The sequence below is a fragment of the Pezoporus occidentalis genome, unplaced genomic scaffold, assembly GCF_034315485.1.
Source record: "Pezoporus occidentalis ecotype Australia unplaced genomic scaffold, CSIRO_AGI_Poc_V1 ctg3, whole genome shotgun sequence".
In the NCBI taxonomy this organism is placed as follows: Eukaryota; Metazoa; Chordata; class Aves; order Psittaciformes; family Psittacidae; genus Pezoporus; species Pezoporus occidentalis.
The window spans coordinates 19,228,579-19,249,991 of record NW_026914940.1 but is presented as its reverse complement, the minus strand read 5'-3'; the positions used below and the strand labels follow the sequence as shown (position 1 = coordinate 19,249,991).

The 21,413-nt window shown below is 34.8% G+C and overlaps 1 protein-coding gene across 49 annotated transcripts in view; it reads left to right on the top strand.

The window, feature by feature from the left end:
- Nucleotides 1–21,413, top strand: part of RIMS2 (regulating synaptic membrane exocytosis 2) — a 455,883-nt gene that overhangs the window by 229,906 nt on the left and 204,564 nt on the right. For 22 of the 49 annotated variants that reach the window (XM_062627211.1, XM_062627202.1, XM_062627203.1 and 19 more), the window contains 7 exons: nt 3,221–3,429; nt 4,778–4,897; nt 6,657–6,756; nt 7,576–7,699; nt 12,410–12,456; nt 13,604–13,716; nt 19,367–19,414. In XM_062627211.1, coding sequence (XP_062483195.1) covers nt 3,221–3,429; nt 4,778–4,897; nt 6,657–6,756; nt 7,576–7,699; nt 12,410–12,456; nt 13,604–13,716; nt 19,367–19,414 — 761 coding nt within the window. Of the gene's footprint in view, nt 1–3,036; nt 3,105–3,220; nt 3,430–4,777; nt 4,898–6,656; nt 6,757–7,575; nt 7,700–12,409; nt 12,457–13,603; nt 13,717–19,366; nt 19,415–21,413 lie in introns of all 49 variants that reach the window. The other 27 variants (XM_062627206.1, XM_062627208.1, XM_062627215.1 and 24 more) reach the window with 3 other exon arrangements.

The window sequence follows — 21,413 nt, the reverse complement described above, 5'->3', positions numbered from 1 at the left end:
TCTATGTGTTAATGCCTCAGGTATGCTGGGATAAATGTGCTAATCTTGGACATGTAGTATGTGGGTGCACAATATAGTAATACACGGGTGAGAGGCCTCTTGGAAACCTTTTTAGTAAGCAGAAATCAGTTGCATCAGCAGATGAGCCTGGGTCCAATGCTTAAAAACACGGAAACTGGTCAAGAGATCCTTTTAGTCTCCAAAAGCACTGCTAAGGTGAAGAGTGAAAAAGGGAGTATATGACATATCAAAAGAAATATTTGGTATTTCTAACTGTATCAAATCAATCCACTAGATTTGCCTTCCATGAGGCTTATTAATGAGTCCTAAGTCCTTTCTGTGATAATTTTGGTATTTTCTTGGATATGTAAACAAATAGTTGAGGATGTGTCAAAATAGTAATTTAAGGTAGTAGGATCCTCATGAAAATCTGAAGGATTCTCTAATTCTACGAGTAAGTTACTGAAACCTCCTTTATAAACAGTGGAGGAGAAATAAGGTGTTTTGGGTGTGATGAAGGTATGATTTATTTCACATGGACATACACACATAAAACGGGTCAAATAAACTGCACCTTAAAAAGTTCTGTTTCCCTTCACTGACTATAAAATGAGCAGAGACTGATTAATTCAGATGTACAGATTTGTACTATAAATATCCAGATTTTGGTATGAACAATTAGAGGTCTCTAGATTCAATTATTTCAGAGTTGGCTGTAAAATTTCTCTAACAGCATGTAAATAATACCTACCTTACCCCCTGAAAGTAGAGAGAAATTGGGAGTTCTATGGTAAGAAAATAGCATCATAGAATCATAGAATAGGTTGAAAAGGACCTCAAGGATCATCTGGTCCAACCTTTCTAGGCAAAGCATGACCTAGACTAGATGTCCTAGCACCCTGTCCAGCCAAATCTTAACATTGTCCAATGCTGCGGAATCCACCACTTCTGTGGGGAGATTATTCCAGTGGTTGATTGCTCATTGTGAAAAGTTTTCCTCGTGTGTCCAATTGGAATCTCCCCAGCAGTAACTTGTACCCCTTATGCCTTATCTTTTCCATGTAACTGCTTGTAGAAATGGAGTCTCTGTCTTCTTTGTAGCCACCCTTGAAATACTGGAACACAATGATACAGTCTTCCCTAAGGTGTCTTTTCTCTAGGCTGTATAAACCCAGCTCTCTCAGCCTTTGTTTGTGTAGCAGTCTTCCCAGTCCTTTGATCATCTTTGTGGCCCTTCTCTAGACATTCTGTAGCCCATCCACATCTATTTTGTATAGCGAGGACTAAAACTGAACACAGTCTTCCAAGTGTGGCCTGACAAGCACTGGCTAGAGTGGAATGATAATTTCTTTATCTTTGCTGGTGGTGCCCTTGTTGATGTAACCCAGCATTCTGTTGCATTTTTTTTTGCCACAGCAGCACACTGTTCACTGTTTTCCAGTAACCTGTGTCCAAACCAATAAACAAATAGCCACTGTATTTTATTTTTACTGCATAATGGGAAGTTTTTAAAAATTGTTAGAGCCCACCACTGCTCAGCTTTTGCTCAGATAAACACCTATAGGATGAACTTACATATGTGCAGCACAGCTGTACTGTAAAGTAAGTCACTGTAAAGCTAATACAATTTCTGTCTTTGAGGGTATGCCTATATACTGATATTATGGACACAAAAGTAGCAAGTGAAGATTGGAGCAGTTTTTGGTGACTAGGTATATGTACATCTGCAGTGGGACTGTGTGTATATGGTCAGAATATCCCAGGGGCCTCACCTTTTCAATAACTTATTTTCCTATTTTTAAGAAGTTATTTTCAATGTAGATACACAGGTGAAAGTATAGTTTGATAGGAGTCCTTGCTTTTGACAAGCTCATACAAATATAATTGATACGGAGAAGGCACAAATAAGAATGCTGTCAAAGTCAGGATGGGTTTCCTAAAGTACAGGTAAAATGCTATGTTCCTTGTGGAGCTGCAAGGAAATATAGCTATACTCCTGGCTTCCTTTTTTGGTGGCTTCGTTTGGATTATAAGTGATAGTCATGGTTCTTGCTGGGAATTTTAAAACCTTAAAAAATGTCCAGTAATTTGCAGTGGTAGATTTGCCTAATGGTAGATATCTACATTTAAATGTAGTCCTTTCAATAAAAGTATACACTTGGAGATATAGTCAGGAATTAGTATTGTTGAGAATGATCAGTTTTAACTGTTGTGCTTATAAAGCCCATTTTATTTCAGTGCTTTGCTCCTAGAATTAGATACCAGATTATAAGGAACAAAATCACAAATTTTTTTAGTCAAACTTTGGTTTTGAGTACAGCAGTTGACACAGATGCTACAGGAAATAACTGCTAAGAAAAAAAAGAATGGGCTCATGTGCCTTTAGTTCATGTGGTTAGAGCTGAGAACTCATCATTACTGTAATGAGATAAGTTTTCCTCAATTAAGATTCATTTTTAAATATATTTTAAACCCAGGATTTTTATACCAGGCAATACATAGACTAGAAATCTTACTATCTGCTGGATATCTCCAGTTGTATATTCATGTAGTAAGGGTTAGATCTTCATGAGCTCACTGATTATTTCACTCAGTTCACCTGAAGCAGTGTCTTTGGAGGCAGAGGTAAGACAGCACTGGAAATTCCATGGCAAAAGTACCTCATGCAAAATAATTCAATATTCAAATGCTTTCCTTTCTGAAAATTTTTAGGAATACAACACAGTTTGCTTTTTAATTTAATTTACTGTAAGTAATTTTACATGAACAATTAAAAATGGTGAAGCAGTGATGCTTTACACTGTACATAATTTCATGCACGCACAGACACAAACATACCTCCTTTCTCACTGGATTTCGTATTCCATGTACTCTGCTGTTGAAGCCTTAACTTTTTCTGGGAAGCACTTTGCGAGTCCTACTAGCAGAGGTTCTGAATCAGATAGGATAATCAGAAGTCTTTACAATTTTACTGTATCTTTTTCTGTCCTTTCACCTTTCCTTTACTGCACTATCTTGTCTGTCTGATTCTCACAGGAGACATGGATTACAACTGGTTGGACCATACGTCTTGGCATAGCAGTGAGGCATCCCCAATGTCTTTGGTGAGACATGTGGAGCCTTACCATTTAGTTTCCTTTACATTTCACATTTCCTTTGTTTTATTTACACCTTTGCATGTTTTCTTTTTTGTATCCTTTTTTTTATCCCACGCCTATAGGGGACAGTCAAAGGGGAAAAAGAAAAACTAGTGAGCAGGCAGTTTTGTCGGATTCTAACACCTTATCCGAGAGGCAAAAGAAAATGGTGTGCTTTGGTGGCCACTCTCTGGAAGAGGACTTGGAATGGTCTGAGCCTCAGATAAAAGACTCTGGGGTAGATACGTGTAGTAGCACAACTCTAAACGAGGAACATAGCCATAGCGAGAAGGTACTGAGATTATGGAGCCTGCATTTTAACCTGCTCATTTAATCTTTGTTTGCTCTCTGTCACTCATTCAGATAGTGCATAAAAAGATAGGGTGTTTCTAGAGACACTGTAGCATTTCTTAAGGTGCAGAAAAGAAAAACAAATGAAAAGTCTCTGCATGTTGCAGCTTTTACTGCTTGGCAGCCTAAGAAAAAAATTGAGAAGCATAAAGGAAGAACCTTTGTTCTTATGGTTGTATAATAACATATCATGGTATTACCTTCAAGTATAAAGTAATTAAAAATAAGGATTCTACTGATTGGCTTATTTGATTTACTATGTTCAAACTCCTGGCGCTGAAATTAAATGAATAGTTTAAACCCCAGGTGAAAAACGGAGAAATTTGGGTCTCTCTGCACAGAAAAGTTGTTTTTCTTTTTTCCCTTTCACTGTCATGGTTGTTCTTTTGTTTTGTTGCCATGCCATTTTTGTGCAGTATTGTGCAGAATTAAAGGCTTTGCCATCTGCTTTGATATTTTTTTGTTTTTGCTTTCTGTTTGGTGGAGATTATGAGAAACCTTTTTAGAGTTATTAGTTGTAACGGGAACAGATTTGTCTGTGCCTGCTAATTTTGCATGAAATAGAGCATGAAATAGAGCATGAAATAATATTTTGCTGTGAAAAAGTGCTATGATTACACAAAACAAAATTTAAAATTGTATTAGTTGTGACAATATACATCTGTGCCCATGTATAGTAATGGAATAATAGCATTCACTGCAACTATGCTTTATATGTGAAGTAATTATTCCAAGAAAGAAGTGATACATTTAAATAGGGTAATGACTATAGCTGTTAAGGTATTCTATAATTTTTAATATATAACTACTGAAAGAAAGTAAAAACCTGAAAATGTGTGTTTTTCTTAGAGCAAACTGTCGTGGCTGGAATAGTGGAAAAGGAAGAAATGTTTTATATCAGTTTTCTGTTTCGCGTTAAACTTTTTTAGTATTACACTATTCCTCTACAGCTGTTTTTTGTCTGTATGAAGGTGTGATTTCCATTCTATATAGGTAACTATGTATAGTTGTATATATCTGCATAATCAAGATGCAAAGATAATTCTAGATATTTAGAAATTGGATTTAGTAAAATAGATAAAGTTATAAACTATTAGACATGCACTGTTGTGGACTATATATCCAAATACATCTTTCCCGGCACAGTTTTCTCTCGTTCTATTATTACAGTAAATGTTAGTGTAATCATAATACTTTCATGGAATTCATGAAAAATATCAAGAAATTAAAAGTATTACCAAAATATTTTCTTTAAAATCCTCTTCACTGTATTTTCCACCATATGATAGCATCCAGTAACTTGGCAACCATCCAAAGATGGAGACCGTCTCATTGGTCGGATTTTGTTAAATAAACGGCTAAAAGATGGAAGTGTGCCTAGAGACTCGGGAGCAATGCTTGGATTAAAGGTGGGTAAACTAGCTACTTCTATAACCAAAATATTCTCATATTATGCAGGTTTTGAATACTGATATCTATAATATCTTATTCTCAAAATTACAAAATGGAGACATTTTATAATCAACTAACAGGTAATTTTACAGGGTCCCTGAAAGGCTCAAAAATTTGTATTCTTCTGACTGAAAGATTAGACATGTTCCCACAAGTTTGATGAGAATGTCTGTTCTGAAAGGAACTAATTGTATCCTTGCTGGGCAAGCCAAGTCCTGTCTGCTTTTTTCAGTATTGAGCATTGCACTAAGATATAACTGCTGTTACCCAAAAGAGGGAAGAAATGTGAAAAACACATTAGCTCATTTGAGGACTGGAGGGACATCTGGAATCCAATGGCATTTCAATCCAGAGCAGAGTCTACCAGTGGAAGAGCCAAAAGCCAGAAAATTCTCCTCCCTCCCCCGATTGTTTCATTTGCTACATTTTTAATGCACAAGACTGAAAATGATTTAATATTTATTGTACATTATCACAAAGTGATGTATTTGCATCTTTTTCATAATGTAGTACTCCTTGAATATTATGAAGTTATTTCTAGCTCCTGTCTTGATCTCATTTTTGTATATTGGTTGCAGTTCCAGTAATACTAGTATGAGAATGAGAATGAATTATACACAGTAAAAGAAACAAGCATATATTTATTTTGAATCAACATCCTTGTTGTGAGAAATTATTAAGAAGTTTGATTAATTCTGCATCCTCTATTTAGGATAACACTGACTGCACTGGGTACACAGATTTAGATATAGTCATCCACTGTAAACAGGGATTAAATAAGGGTAGTTACTTGTAACATACTAGCATGCTTTGGAATTTTTTTAATTTAATTGACAAATGATTTTATTTTGAAGTCAGTGAAGAAGCCACTTGAGCACTTTTGGAATGTGTGTAATTGTCCTAATGTCTGAAAATGCAAGAGAAGAGACTAATATTTCCACTATAAAGTACTTTTTGTTTAAACTTCTATATCTAAAATTTTAAAATCTTCTCTTAAAAGGCTGAACTCTTCACTGATATTCATGAACTACTTTTTAATCTCAAGACACATCTGAAGAGAGTGATTTTCAGCCAGTATTCCTGACCTAAATTTTCAAATGTTTGCATTATTAAAAGCAACCTAAGCTGGATTTAGTATTACAAATTTTAAATTGCAATATGAAGGCTATTAAGAAACTCCTAAGAATTTGAAGAGCATGCGGTTATAATGGATTTTGGTATGTGAATCTCCTGATTCTAAGATAAATATTAAGGTCAAACCTGTTGGAGTTTCCTGTGGAGAAATCTTCAGTATGACAAGCATTTTCATCTGAATTGCCAGCCAATTTGAATTTGATTAATGGAGGTGTTTGATGCTCGGTGTGAACATCATCAGTTTGGTTACATTAATACATCTGTTTTCAGTTTAAAAGTATTGAAATAATTAGTCTCCTAACCCAACGGCTTACTTTTTTTGGGTGGTAATTTATAATAAAGTGAAATACTATATATATGTTTGGTAAGTCTAAAAGCTTTAGCATTCTAAATTTGCATTGTGTTTAAATTGCACAAGTAGCCAGAATAGATAGAAACATAACCTGTCATAGCTAATATTCTGTGTCTTACCTGGGCTACCTGAAAACCAGGAACATAACTGAATTCTTCTTTCTGTTGCCAGAACATTGAAGTCATTTAAAGTAATTTTCATTCTATGAAAATACTTCCTCTTTGAAACAGGTAGTGGGAGGAAAGATGACTGAATCAGGTCGACTCTGCGCATTTATCACCAAAGTTAAAAAAGGAAGCTTAGCTGATACGGTGGGGCATCTTAGACCAGGTATGTATCTACTATAGTCCTGTACTGGTGAGTCGCTTTTCTGAAGGTGATAACAACTGAGTGAGTTTAATTAGCTATGAAATTATGTTGAAAATATATGATGAACTACTGCAGAATTCAACCTGACATTTAGTTACTAGATTATTGACATTACTTCTTTTGTCAAATAGATAAATTCTCACATTGTTCAGAACCATATTTTCGCATTATTACTCATGCTTTTATACTCAAAATACTATTCCACTACTGTTCTGTACAGTAATTTTGTAGTTCATATTTTATTTAGAGGAAACTAAGCTATCACAATTGTGTGAACAGAACCAGCTCAGCTAAGAAACTGCTTCTATCCCAACATGCAAACCATAGATAGCTAGATTGAAGAACGTATCAGAAATATTAGCTGTTAACATAAGAACTAGCTGAACTGTAAATACTAAACTTGTAGAGTTAAATGGATCTTCAAAATAGTAAGTTGATGTGATAGATACACTGTTTTAAAGAGCTGCATTTCCTAAAGAGCATTTTGGGATTTTAGTAAACCACAGTTGCAAAAGCAACTAAGAGCTGTCTCTTACTCAATAGGCACTCACTCAGTAATATCACCTGTTGGTGATATTATTGTTTCACTGAACTTCACATATTTCAAGCTAAGCTGCTGAAAACCTTTTATACTCATGATTTTCCTCTATAAAGGACTCCAGACTTGTCTCCAACATAGGTTTCACAGTTCAGAAAACTTGAGAGTAGAATGGCTTAAATTGTCATTGTAAGTACAGTGCACAGCAGACTTCCTAAGGAGTGTTATTACTGAAATTATAGGTGATGAAGTATTAGAATGGAATGGAAGGCTACTACAAGGAGCCACCTTTGAGGAGGTGTATAACATCATTTTAGAATCCAAACCTGAGCCACAAGTAGAGCTGGTTGTTTCAAGACCAATAGGGTAAGTAATTTTATAAGTTTTTGTACGAAGTATGATAAAAATATTGCTAAATTTCACTTTTAGGGCAAAGCATATCAAACAGATTTGTAAAAATTGTAAACAGTAAAACTGTCTTCAAAATTCTGTAAACCAAAGCATAGCTAGAATGATAGATCACAACAGTAATTAAAGAGAGCTGGTGTGAAATTCTGTGTTCTCTGAGAAAGTCCCAGGCAATGTATGCCAGTATGGTAAAAAAAAAGTTCCCTTCTGCAGTTTTTTACTTGGTGATCAAGCCAACATTTGCTCTGAAATTGTTATACTCTTTATTGTTGCAGTTCTTGACTCTTGATTTTTATTTCTCCATTCCCATCTTTATATAATATGTATAAAATTATGTTTATGTTTAGTCTATGAATTGTGCTGAACTCAATTTATTGAGAGTATGTAATGCAGAAATTGCACAAAATACAGTATGCTACTGACATAATCAATATGCTTTGGAAAGTCTTGAATCCACATTCTTATTATCTTCATCTATGAAATCTATTAAATTATTGCAGGTTATCTAATACAGAACATATCTGAATAAATAGCTAGCACTCTGCAGAACTTTTTCTTTGGTGCTTTACATTGCCCCGTTTTCTTAACTTTCAGACTTATATCTCAAAATCTTGCATAGCAATAGTTGCTTTGTTATATTAGACTGTGAATACTTCCCCTTCTTCATCTATTCCTTTTCTTCCAAGTTCCTACAGCCTGCAGTCACATTCATCCATTTTTTGCTTCTCCATTAGAAACTCCATAGCTAATCACACCACGGCTGTGTAGAGGGGAATGCTTATCACTGAATTTGAAGATGCCTACAGTTGTTAAGAATTTTCTCTTTCCCCCACCAAATTTATTATGATGTATATGGCACAACTGGACAGGGTGCTAGGTAATATTATCTAGACTACCTTTTCCATGTGAGGTTGGACCAAGATGGTCTTTCAGGATCCCTTACAACCTGGTCTGCTCTGTGATTCCATGATTATATATTAATAAATATATTTATTGGATGAACATGATAAATATATTTATTAGATGCACATAATTATCTTACCTTTTTACGAGAAAGCATTGGCAATATTACAACTAAAAATTAAGAAGCATAAAAAAGTCTAGAACTATATAATATGAAGACAGAATTTCAGTGAGGATAATTTATCGGTTCAGCTGTAATAAGTACTTAACATGTTCGACACATCCAGAACTTAATGTGCAGTAACCTAATTTGGTTTGAAAATTTTAAACAAATTTGATAATGACAAAATTTGCTTTATCTTGTTAGTGAGAAGTTATTTCCTACATACATATTGAATCACAACCCCTTTAGTGCAAAGGCTGTGTCATCTGTCCTATCCTTAGGAATGCTAAGGGACAGACTATGTTACTAGAAAAATATTGTCTCGGAAAAAGAGGTTCCAAATTCATTTCATAAGGTGTAAGATCTTTCATAGTTTCTCTCAAACAGAAGTTTATAGCAGAAGTTTCAAGGAACTGCTCACTTCTTGAAAATATTCAATTTATTTTCTCCTTCTGCATTTTTTTTCAATGTGCAAACCTGCTGTATTCTTTCTTGTGCTTTTATATTTACTGTCTGTTGCTTACCTTCCTTATCATCATGTCTTCTGTTATGTTACCATGTGCTCCACTTGCTGTCGCTAGAGCAGCTCATCTAAAATTCCTTAAAGAAAGTGAAGCAGGCTCTCAAGATGCCTTCTTCAGCATTAACTGCTTGCCACATAGTCTGAAGAACTGAGTCAGATCAGGGCTAAAAAAGTTTTTCTGTACACTTTATTCACAGTTTCTTTTTGGAGTAGATGTCAGAGGGGGTTTTCACCTCCAAAAACCAAGTTACTAATCTAAACGGGTTTATAATTGTAGTCTCAGTGATGAATGCTTTCTGCAAGTTGGTAAGGTTTTAGATTCTTCTTAGATGTATGTAACTCTTTGGATTTTGCTATTGGCATAACTTCAGGGTTTTTTTTATTAGTTTTACTTTTTTCTAATGATATTTGAGCTGATGAACTGGAAATTCTGTAGGATCTTCTCAGTTTAGATTTTGGGTTATAATTAAGTGGACTATAGAAATTAATACCTTATGCTTGCCTAAGGAAACGGTAACACCATAGGTTTGTGTTCTGCCCCAGGGAATAAAGTTTTAATGTGATTAAAATCATTAAGAGTTCAGATTTACCAGATGTCAGGAGTGGTATTTATTGTAACTAGAATAATTGATGCCCACTTGAAGGATTTCACTTTCGCATTGAGGAATATCCTGTTACTTACAAAGAGAGTCTCTAGATGGTCACATAGCAACACATTAACTCATGCCGGAAATCTTCTGACAGCTACTGGTAATTAACTTAGTTGACAAAGAGAACCTATTGTCACATCCTAATACTCTGAATACAAAAGCAAATTTCAGTAAACATGATTATTAGTTCTTCTTCATTTTATTATGGGCTGATTGCTATGAAAACTGAAGATAACTAGCTGAGCTGATAAAGGAAGATAAAATGGAAAGCTCCTTGAGAAAAAATAAGATACCATTTTGGCTTGCAATTTATCCCTTTTTCCATCTTAAAATAAAATTTGATGGCCAAGTTGTTACTCTGTGTTACCTGGCTGTCTCTTATACACAGGGACTTACCTATTTTCTGCTTTTCTAATTCTCAGAAATAATTTTAAAATTCATGTTATTTTCATAGTTACTACATTTTGAATTTGGAAAGAATGATGCAATCTTCTTGGAGTGGGACATATCTTAAAAAGCAAAGATATGCCTAAAACTACTTCTGCTTCTTCTATACCTGTTAATGTCAGTGATAGTTCCTTTTAAAAAATACCAATCCTGCTACCATGAAGTACGGGGATATGCATGCCTTAGGAACATAAATGATAGTGTTCAAAGCCTTCAGGTTTATTGTTTCAGCTATCCAGAGAAAACTCATATTCAATTTGTTCACAGTGATCCATATTTTCAAGGTTTTCTTCTCAAACTCACATAATCGAAATAGCTTTCTGAAATTACAAGTTAGGTGCAGGAGTGTATTTCTGAGTAAAGTAATCGGCAAATATTGGGTCCCTTTATAAATTCTGTATACAGCAAATATGTAAATTAATATTTACTTCTTCAATAACCCTTGTAATTTTCTGACAAGTTTTGCTTACTGATGCTCTCTGATTTATTTCAGTTATTGGATAGTAGATATCATGGGAAGTATTTTTAACCTCTGCTTCCTTTTCATATAGCTTTCTAGTAGGTTGACCTTGGCTGGCTATTAAATGCCCACCGAGCCACTCTGTCCTTTCTCCTCCTCAGCAGGAGAGGGGGAGAAAATAAGACAGGAAAGCTCATGGGTCAAGATAAGGATGAGGAGATCGCTCAGCAACTACCAGCATGGGCAAACTTGGGGAGGATTAATTTAATTTATTAGGAATTAATAAGAGAACAGAATAGTGAGAAATAAACCCGCATTCCCTTTACCTCCCTTCTTCCCAGGCTCAGATTCACTCCTTTGTTCCTGGCTCTTCTACCTCCCTGCGCCACCAAGCAGTGCAAGGGGATGGGGCATGGGGCTTGCAGTCAGTCCTCTTCCCACTCCTTCTTCTCTGACCTTGGTGTCTGCAGGGATGTTTCTTTCATGGTTTTGTTTTTTCTTATTCTACTCTCTCACAGCTGCTGCACAACTTTTTTTTAACTCTTTCCTGAATATGTTATTACAGAGGCACCACCACCTTTACTGATGGGCTCAGCTGTTTCCTGCAGTGGGTCCATTGGAGCTGGCTGTACTGGGCTGTGTCCAGCATGGAGCAGCCCAGCCTCCTTTCACAGAGGCCACCCCACAGCCCCCTCTGCCAGCACGTGGGTCCTGGCACCCAGTGCAGACTTGCAGAAACCAACTGCACTGAACCACACACATCATGATTTTAAATATCGTTTTTGCTGTGGCTCAGAGCTGAAGCTCTTCGTTCTGCATGGTTTTGCTCGGTTTTGCTCAAATGCCTCTGAAAGTATTTATTAGCATATTGATAGTTTTTATTAGCATACAGTACTGTTTGCCCCTCACAGGAAGAATGTTCCTTTTGGAGGTGGGTGGGCATAATGAGTTAGTCATTGCAATTGAGTGCTTTAAAATTGCATAGCTGTAGACATGATTTAATACAGGTGTTGAAACATCTCATGTATATGCAAGTATGCAATTTTGCCAAATGAACTTGCACATTTTATTTAGTCATGGAAAAGGTAAGATTGTCCAAACTTGGGTTTCAAGGACAGTAAAGGACATTTTGGGATTGCCATTATTGGCACCTTAATATATTTGAATAAGGGTTCAGTAAATTTAGTTATTGTATAATGTCATCATAAAGTCTACTCCTCGCAGTTTTAGTCTACTGTTAACTCTGAGATTGTTCTTTTTTTATTTACTGAACTGTTTTATTTGTGACTGTGCAGACTCTCTCCTGCATCCACCAAGCCACTTGCTCTGTAGGCTTTAATTAGCCAATGAAATTATTTATACTGAATAAAAGATTAGTCTTCCCCGTGGCTGAAGACAGCCAGCAGATCATACACCTTTCCCAAGGCATTCCGTGTTAACTTGAAAAGTGTTATAGCGTAACTGAAATTTGAATATGCTTGTTAGATAAAGGATCAGCCTCTCTTAATTTTCCTGATTTCAGGGACATTCCCAGAATACCTGACAGCACACATGCACAGCTGGAGTCCAGTAAGTTTCAATTATGGGGTAGGAAAATCTCTCTTTTATGTAAGCACAAAAAGATTGAAAAATGTCATCTACAGTCAGTATAGCTTTTGTCTCTTTGTGCATATTTGTCTCAATATGTCATCTTACTGTATTATCTATCTACCTCTGTTTAATAATAAACTATCAAAAGTCAGGATATTGATTTAGGCTTGACATTTGGTTATAGGCTTAGGCTATTTTTGATTGAAAAGTATAATTCTAACTAATATACAGAAACATTAATAATATTTTTTAATTTCCTGTTGTTTTACATCTCAATTGAACCGTGTAAACTAAAAATGGTGATGAAATGTTGTTTATTTGCAACCTGAGAGATAGCTATTTTGAAATCAGAATATTTCCACTCTATCAGAACCATTCAGCATTCCTTAAATTGGCTAACTCAGTATTTCATGTGAGGAAAATTACTTGTTCTTTGGCTTGATCTGATATGATGGATTTAAGCCTGGAGTTGTTTTTTATCACTGTTTCAGAATTCTTTTATAATAGAAGCTATGAATAAATGCAGCGACAGAAACTTGATTATAATAATATGACAAACTCCAAAATTTTCCACTGATCAGCCAAGTCTTAAAATAAAATCCATTTTATGTTTTGTGAGGTGTGGATTGTCTTTTGTATTTATAAAAATACTTTACTTTTATTCTATGTTTTATATGTCAAAACTTGTCCTCTGACATTTTGCAAACCTTTTAGGTTTGAAAACAAAATGCACAAAACTCATTACATGCATCTTGATGTTTTTGTAAAAATCTAATTAGAAATTTGACTGACTGTACAAGGTAATAATAATAAGACTGAATTATTTTGACCACAGTTAAGTATTTACTTTACTATGTAGGAATTTGGGGCCTTCATCTTACTAACATGATTATGGTCAGAATTATCTGAAAAAGCTTTCTTTTTACTCTATAAATAAAAGCTTTTGATTGCATGTGAGCAGCAAAAGATTTAGTATCATTATTTGATAATTTTAAATAGATTAAAAATTTACATTTCTCAAAGCTTTATTATATGTCGGGTTATATTTCTACAATTTTTATTTAAAGAATGTTGTGAAAAATTAGTAAGTGCTACTATTTATATAGTATTTTATTTATGATTACAGGTTCTAGTTCGTTTGAATCTCAAAAAATGGACCGACCTTCTATTTCAGTGACTTCTCCTATGAGTCCAGGCATGTTAAGGGATGTTCCACAGTTCTTGTCTGGACAACTTTCAGTATGTAAACATTTCATTGATATTACTGTTGTGCTTTTTGAAGTATATACAACTTTCACTGCAGAGTGCAGGTTTCTTCTAACATAAATTATGCTGCATTTATTTTTATCTCAGAGTAGATAGGGCCATAGTTTCATAAGGGCATTCTATTTTATTAGTTTTTGGAAATTTTATATATGTTGAATTAGAGATGCGTATATGTATGTATATTTTTTTACTAAGCTAGATTGGTAGAGTCAAATTTTCAGAAAGGTCTCATGGCCTCCAGTTGCATTTGTGGTGTTGAGTGTATACACTTTTTCAACTGTAATACTTAGATGAACAGTTGGTAGATTTTATTACCTGTGTGCTTGGACATTAATATTGCTTATTTCTTATGCCTTAGCTTTCATATATACCTTTCCCAGATCTCTCTTTGGTTGTTTACTAATGTTACTTTGGTTGTATTCTTTGTACCAGTGTTACTCACTTTTGTTCTTACTCGCATTGAGAACAAAGTTCATTACATGAATGTTTTCTTTATAATGGTATTTTTTTTGTACTAGACTGAAGTTTTGTACACTTTTCTGTGTCATTGACAATTCCAAAGTGTGATTTTTCAAAAGTGCTCAGTTGTGGCCTGTTACATGCTGAAAAGGAGAGGAAAATGGAGTAGAAGCAGTGTGAAGCTGGTGCTAAACATGTTTAAAAATGTCACATTCATATTTCTTCCAAGTTGTTTATGTTGAGTGCTCCATTAAAATATGCATAAAATCTAAGCAGGCTGTTTAAAGGTCTTACAGAAATGGTTTATGGTATTGATAGAGGAGATGAAGAAATGGGTCATTTTCAATTCAGCAGCCATGTTGGCTCCATTTTGCAATGCATGAGACATTATTTGTTTTGCTCATCAGCCCAACCATCTACAATATATAATTTTGAATTTTCTGTAACTGTTTTACTTAACTACTTTGAAAGACTCAGTCCTTTGGATAAATGAAAAACTAGAAATCTTGACTGTAGAGTGCAAAGTTCTTTGCACAAAATGCAATTACAAGAGAACATGAACTGTCAAAATACACAGACCAAGGTTTCTAAAAATCAGTTTAGCTTTGCAATGCAGCAAAAATTGTTGATAGTGGAAGTGAGGGAAAGAAATCTCTTTTGGCTAACTATCATAAAAAACTAGGCTAACAAAATGTTTTGGTTCCTAGCCCTAACCATGAAATTCAAGGTCTGTAGTTAGCTGCTCAGACATCCAATGCACAAGCACTGTGGAATGATGATACAAATAGGAGCCACACAGAACTGACTTCCTCACTTTCTCAGGTTCAGAAACAAAATCTTCAGGAGTTTAAGATTAGGATTTATTAGTAAGATCAGTAAGTCTGTTGATTTTGTGGTTTGATTGAATATTGCAGCTTGAGGTGTGTTAGAATAGTATCAGAAGATTTGGAGGTACGTTCTCACAATGGAATTCACAAGGTTTTGTATCTTGGAATGCCATATAAATTCAGTGCTTAACTCAAGAAGGCATCATTCCTGGTTTTAATTGCTTTTTTTTTTTTCTTGTTTCAAGATATAAATGCCTTTAGTAATAAATTTATAACACCTCTTTCCATTTAAGGAAGCAAAATGTCAGAAGACAGTTAAAGATCTTTCCTATGTTTGTCCTCTTTGTACTTCCTTATGTACTGTTTACAATTATACAGTACTCCCTACTACACAGTATCCTTATTTTCTTCAGAGAGCAGCTGATCCCTGAGAACACACAGCTCCAGTCGAGTGACACTGATGTCAGAAATTCTCAGTAACTCTCTAAAGTCCCACTGTCTCAATGTCAACACCTAATATTAGTAGACAGTTTGAAGGTTTGAATGCTTATCTTACCTCACCAATTAAAGAGAAGCTGTAAATAGCTGTATTTCATGTTAATCATCTTAATGGCACAACCTAGCTCCTGCTGCTGTTGGCTCAAAGCTTTGGGAGGCTAGTACTAAAGTGTTTGCTTTGTGAGGAAGGGTGGCTTGTCAGAATCTCTGAACATGGTGTGGATAGATAGTAATGTAGCACCTAGCTGGGCACATTGAAATGCCTTGACTAAAATATATTTTCAAGATTTTAAGAGAACTGAAGTATTCAACAGCAACATTTTTTCTTTTCCTTTTTGATCTGATATTTCAAGTTTGTTTAGAAAATCAGAATTTTTTTGACTTTTAAAACTTAGGCATTCATGTGTCTAGAGGTAGTGCAATGACTATTTTTTCCTTCACTTTTTAAAATCTTGATTTATTATTTTATGACTTCAAACAGTTTTGAAACTTTGTAAGAGTGAAAAAAACAGCTCTTCATGGAGTTGGAGACGTTTTGAAAAATTAGAATGGACTATGAGATCTTCTAATTTTGGACCTTTAGCAAAGCTGAAATAACAGGGGAAGATTGAATTTTAAAAATCTCCCCTGTTCAAAAATATATTTCAATTTCAACACTACAGAATGGGCAAGCTTCAGTATCTTGATTTTCCATTTTTTTTAATCAGCTCTTTTCTGACAGAACAGTTGATGGAACACTCATTCATTCTGAATAGCTGAGTATGATGGAAATTAAAGGAAGTACTAAATTCCAAATTTATTAGGGGATGTGCTCTTTATGGTGAATGCCTAGCAGGAGAATAACTGAAGAGCCCTGGCAGTAGATGGGGACAGAATGCTGTTCTATCTGGAAGTGGGAGGTCAGCTCACATTCTGGGTGATGGTAGCTGAATTCAGATGTGTGATGAATCTGAAGGAAAGAATGGTAGGCAAGATTTTGGAAGTGTTTTCTGTATTTTCTGAACTTTGTTTAATTCCGTGTAGTCCTGGTGGGCTGCTGTTAGGGCAACTGTGATTAGTGGGCTGTGAAATCCAAGAGCTGTGGGCAGAAGTAGTGGTACCTACAGTTCAGGTAGAGGCCTAAAGTATTTGACTAAATAGTTGCTTGTATGCAGACAGTGCTACAGATCCTTCAAGGGTTTTAATATTAATAGTATTTCAGAATGGATTTCTTTATGTTCAACATGTTTTTAGCCAGTTTTGCTGCAGTGATGCCCCTCTATAATTCAGGGATATGTATCTCTTCAAGTCTTCTGTGTTTTCCTCCTTATTGACATTGGTCTGTGTACCTGTTTATTCCACTTGAGGTTACAGTGACACTCCAGAACTGGCTAGTAGGATTTCCCATGAAGCAAACCATATCACATAGCTAGGAAATCTTCTTTCCATTAACCCAATATGTATTTGATTGAAAAAAATATGTGCAGCTGTGTCAAACTATTGTGTTATATATATATATATATATGTTATATATATATTATCTGTATTCTGTAAAATTTGTAGCATTTTTGATTCACACTGTTCTTTCAGGGACGTATTTGACTGTTACTGCAATTATTGCTTCATTATTTGCTTCAACTGGTTCCTGTTTCTGTGATTTTCCACTGATTTGTTTTTCCTTTAATACCATTTTGAAAAAGTCAGTATCCTTTGTGTGCTGGTGCTCTTCGCTTCATTACTGCATTCTGGCTACTTTTTCAGTACTGCATGAAAGGTATAACTTGGAATGCTTTTGCAATAGTTAGGTTTAGAGACTGATAATATGACTACAAGACCGTGTAAATGGATACAGGTATAAAATTATGATATTTCTTTTTGGTACTGATGGGAATTATAACAGAAAAGGAATGCAATTTTTAAAATTAATCTATTTCCTTGCACAGCTGAACCACAGAACCACTTAAACATACATACTCAGTTTATAAAACAATAAAAATAGAGGTCTATTAATTATAGGTAATAATATATGTAGCATATTATGAAGCAGATATTGTACATTGTGAAGGACATAATATATCAGCATATTGGGGGGATTAGGTTAAGTATGAGATGTGCTCCCTTTCCCCCCTTTGCCTTTTCCCCTTTCTTTTTGACCCTTTGTACCTCTGCACAAATAAATTTCTATTGCCCTATCAACAAACCCTGGAAATTTTTTAGGTAGTACACATAATTTGCTTATTGCCTTCCATTTTCCAAGGCAGAATATGACAGGTGAGAGTCCTTGGGGCATGATGGGAGAGATTCTAAACCTTTTAGGGTTGTGATATTCTGGAGTGTCTGTATTTCTCTTGTAATATGGAGGAGAAGCAAGCTAAAGATGTACTTCTGTTGTACATGAGTAGGTGACATTCCGGCACCCATACACAGGGCTTTGCGGAGTAGGGGGCATTGTGAAGCTGCTGCATCTCAGAGAGCACAGGAGCACATCAGACAAGTCCTGTGATCCAGTGTTGAATTTTCTTATACAACTTCTTGCTTTTGCGTGAGAACAGATTACTTTGCACATTTTATGGAACAGGTTTCTCCAGCCTCTATGCAAGCCAAGTAAGCGAGGATGGTGGCAGCAGCAATGTCACACTGCCTAGACCCATAATTTGGGTACATATTTTACAGAAGGGACTACTGAGTAGTAGCATCTTTCCATCACTTCAAAATAGATCAGTAATCTCAGGAAAACAGAGCAGGGAAGAAAATCAGATTCAAATCTGTCAGACTGCTGTGATTGTTGTGATCTACTTCCCCCACTCACTAGTATTCTGAGAATCACAGAATGGTGGAGGCTGGAAGGACCACCAGAGGTCACCTAGTCCAGTCTCCCTGATCAGGCCAAATAATTCCTATGCATTTTCTAGACTTGATATTCTTTCTGTGCCACTCCATTTGTTGTTTACCTAAGGTGAAGATGGAGAATGGTTGGTTAGAGTTTGTAGATAGTCCAGGAATTTATGAGAGTTTCCTGTACTGTTCTGGTCTTGATGTAGCCACTGGAAGCCACAAGGCTGTATGTTGTCTGGAATAAAATGTTACATAACAAAAAAATAAGAGTTATAAATGCATCTATGTGTGCAATGCAACTACTAAGTTTGCTAACTGCTCTAGATCCCATTTCATGCTAAGGTTTTCTGTATATACCATTTGTCATTTCTGTCATTATTGCTAGAGAACTGAAAGACATTGATTGTACCTTCACCCATGTAATGCTAATACCAGATAACACTAACTTTCTTTGAATCATTTAAAAAAATATTTAGGAGGGCTTTTTATAGAAATGCCCCTTAAAATTGCATAAAAGAGAAAACCTTTTACTTTACTTGCTTTATTCTAGAAAGCAAGCAAACCTGACAATGTTGGAAATGTACTTGATTCTGTCTCCGAATATGCATTTATAATCTTTCCAAAAGAGATGATCAAGCTGAACTTATGTTTGCTTCCCCACTTTTAAATCACACTTTGCTGACCTGCTCCTTTTGTTAATGTTATTTTTGAATCTATTGTAAATGTTATCTGTAGATCTGCAAAAAGAAATCCTTGCTTCTGGGGAATCAGTGGCAAAATTCTTGCTGACTTCCCTAAGGCCAGAATTTCCATCACAGGGTTTTGATATGACTTGGTAACATATCTGCAGATTTAATTTATGCATTGCATTAAAATACTTTGTGTTATATAAATATGTTGTTGGTGTAAAGCTGTGGTTAAAGTAATAGTTGTGTGTCTTTGTTTTTACTTTTGGTCTTTTAGTTTCCAGCGTGTTGTCCTTTTTGGTTTTGTTTTATTGCTTTTTCTTTAATTTTGCTTACCAGAGCCAAAGCCTTAGTAGAAGAACAACGCCTTTTGTTCCTAGGGTTCAGGTAAAGACTTCGTCTGCCTGACAGAACCTAAAGTTGTGGGTTTTTCTTTTGTTTGTTATGGAAAATGCATAGTAGGAAAACGTTACCTTATAGTCCGTTTTCCCTTACTTTCAGTTTGGTGCTTTAAACCATATTAACAAGTTTCATGTCATCTTGTGAGCAGCTTGTAAAATTCTGCATGGAGTTTAAAATATTAAATTAAAATTTAAAGAGACAACTAGTTTTTGTTTGCTGTTTACCCAGTAATAAACTCGTACAGGTTTCAATAGTGATGATAGCTATGCATCCCACATACAAAATGTGTGTACTGTTTAAGAAATAAGTAATTTTGTGCTTGAGCTCATTATATAAAGATGAATGTCTCTTTAAATCATTCATTACCATTACTTAACACATCTTTTTTTGCATTTTCCAAGTAATAGTAGCGCTTTGAGTGAAAGGCAAAAAATTTGTACCTCGTTAAAAGAAACAGATTTATTGTGTATGAAACTTGGGCCTTGCATTTACTAAAGTTAGATCAAAATAATAAAAACTTTACTAAACAATAAAAAATTCTCTCATTATGTTACTGAATTTGTTTAGCTTTGGTATTCTTCTTAGGTACAAGTTGTTTGCCTTTTTTCATTGGGAAACTCCTAAGGTACTGTAGATTAATGCTAAAGTAGGTTTTACTAATATGTTACAATGCTTATCTTGCTTTACTGCATGTTTTCCTTTTTTTTGTAAATAGAATATTATCTGCTTTTCTTTCAAAATGCCTTTATGGAGATGTTAATCTTTTGTGTGGGAGCTGTATAAATGTTTCTCTTGTCTGATGACTTGCTCAAGGAAGATGTAAAGGATGAGCTAAATGATCAGAATGAGATGACTAAATTTCATATCAAAATGGAAAAGGAGATCATATATATATTTATAAAGGAATTCTAAATAAGACTGTGGAAAGTGGTTTAGTTATGACTCATATTTGATAAAGTATATTTTTTTTTACAATATATTATTTCCTGAAAGTAACCCTTCCTGCTTAAATGTAAATTAAAAATAAAACATTCTAAGAAAAAGATTGAGGTTAAAAAGGTCATGTCTTGGTAGTATTGTTTTAGTTAATGTCTTACTTTGTGCTACTGACATAAATTGGCTTTGTATTAAAAATTTAAAACATCCTTTAGCATGATTAAGAAATTTGGCTTTTGTAAATGGTAATGAAATGAAAGAGGGATATGAATTCAATCACAAGTTGCTAAGTAGTTCATAAAGGTAAATACCATAAGTAGTCTTTTAATATCTAATTTATTTTTAGATATGTGCAAAATAAATTAAGAATTTATATGAAAATTAATTGTTCAATTTAAAAAGGAAATGTCTGCCTGAAACCTGAATGTTTCATGAAATACCATAATGTAGAATTAATATGTAGCAGTTCCTTTTTTTAATCACATTATATAAAATAAAGAAATAGACATAAAAAAACTCACTTCTGCTTAAGCTATTATCCTATAATTTAAAAAAATAAAATTACTTTGATCAAATGATTATGGTAGTCATTTAAGGAAATAAACCAAGTTTAATATTTGATAGGGAATATCCGCCAAGAGGTGAAAGTGTATGAGGCTTGTTCTCTCACCTCTGGCTGGATTATTTTTGGTGCTGTAGATACAAATTGTCTTTAGCCCCAGTTTTGTTTCTGCACAATGCCTGTGGAGTCATTGTGGACCTCTCTGATAGGTTTTTGCAGAGTTCCATAATGGTCAAAGATAAACATAAAGTTTGTGACAGGAGTTCCAGAAGAGCTCAAATTTAGGAGCTTGGCAGCATCCTTAACAGCAAGACTGAAACAAAAAGTCCAACATCTGCTCACTTTTAGTAGGGATGGTTGGTAGTTAAAAATGGATTAATTTAAGATATGTTTACAGTGCAGGCTGCAGAGAACAGATTCTCCAGTGATTTTTGAACAAGGGTATTTGAAGTAGTGCAACAGCTGTGCAGAACTCTGGTTACTTCT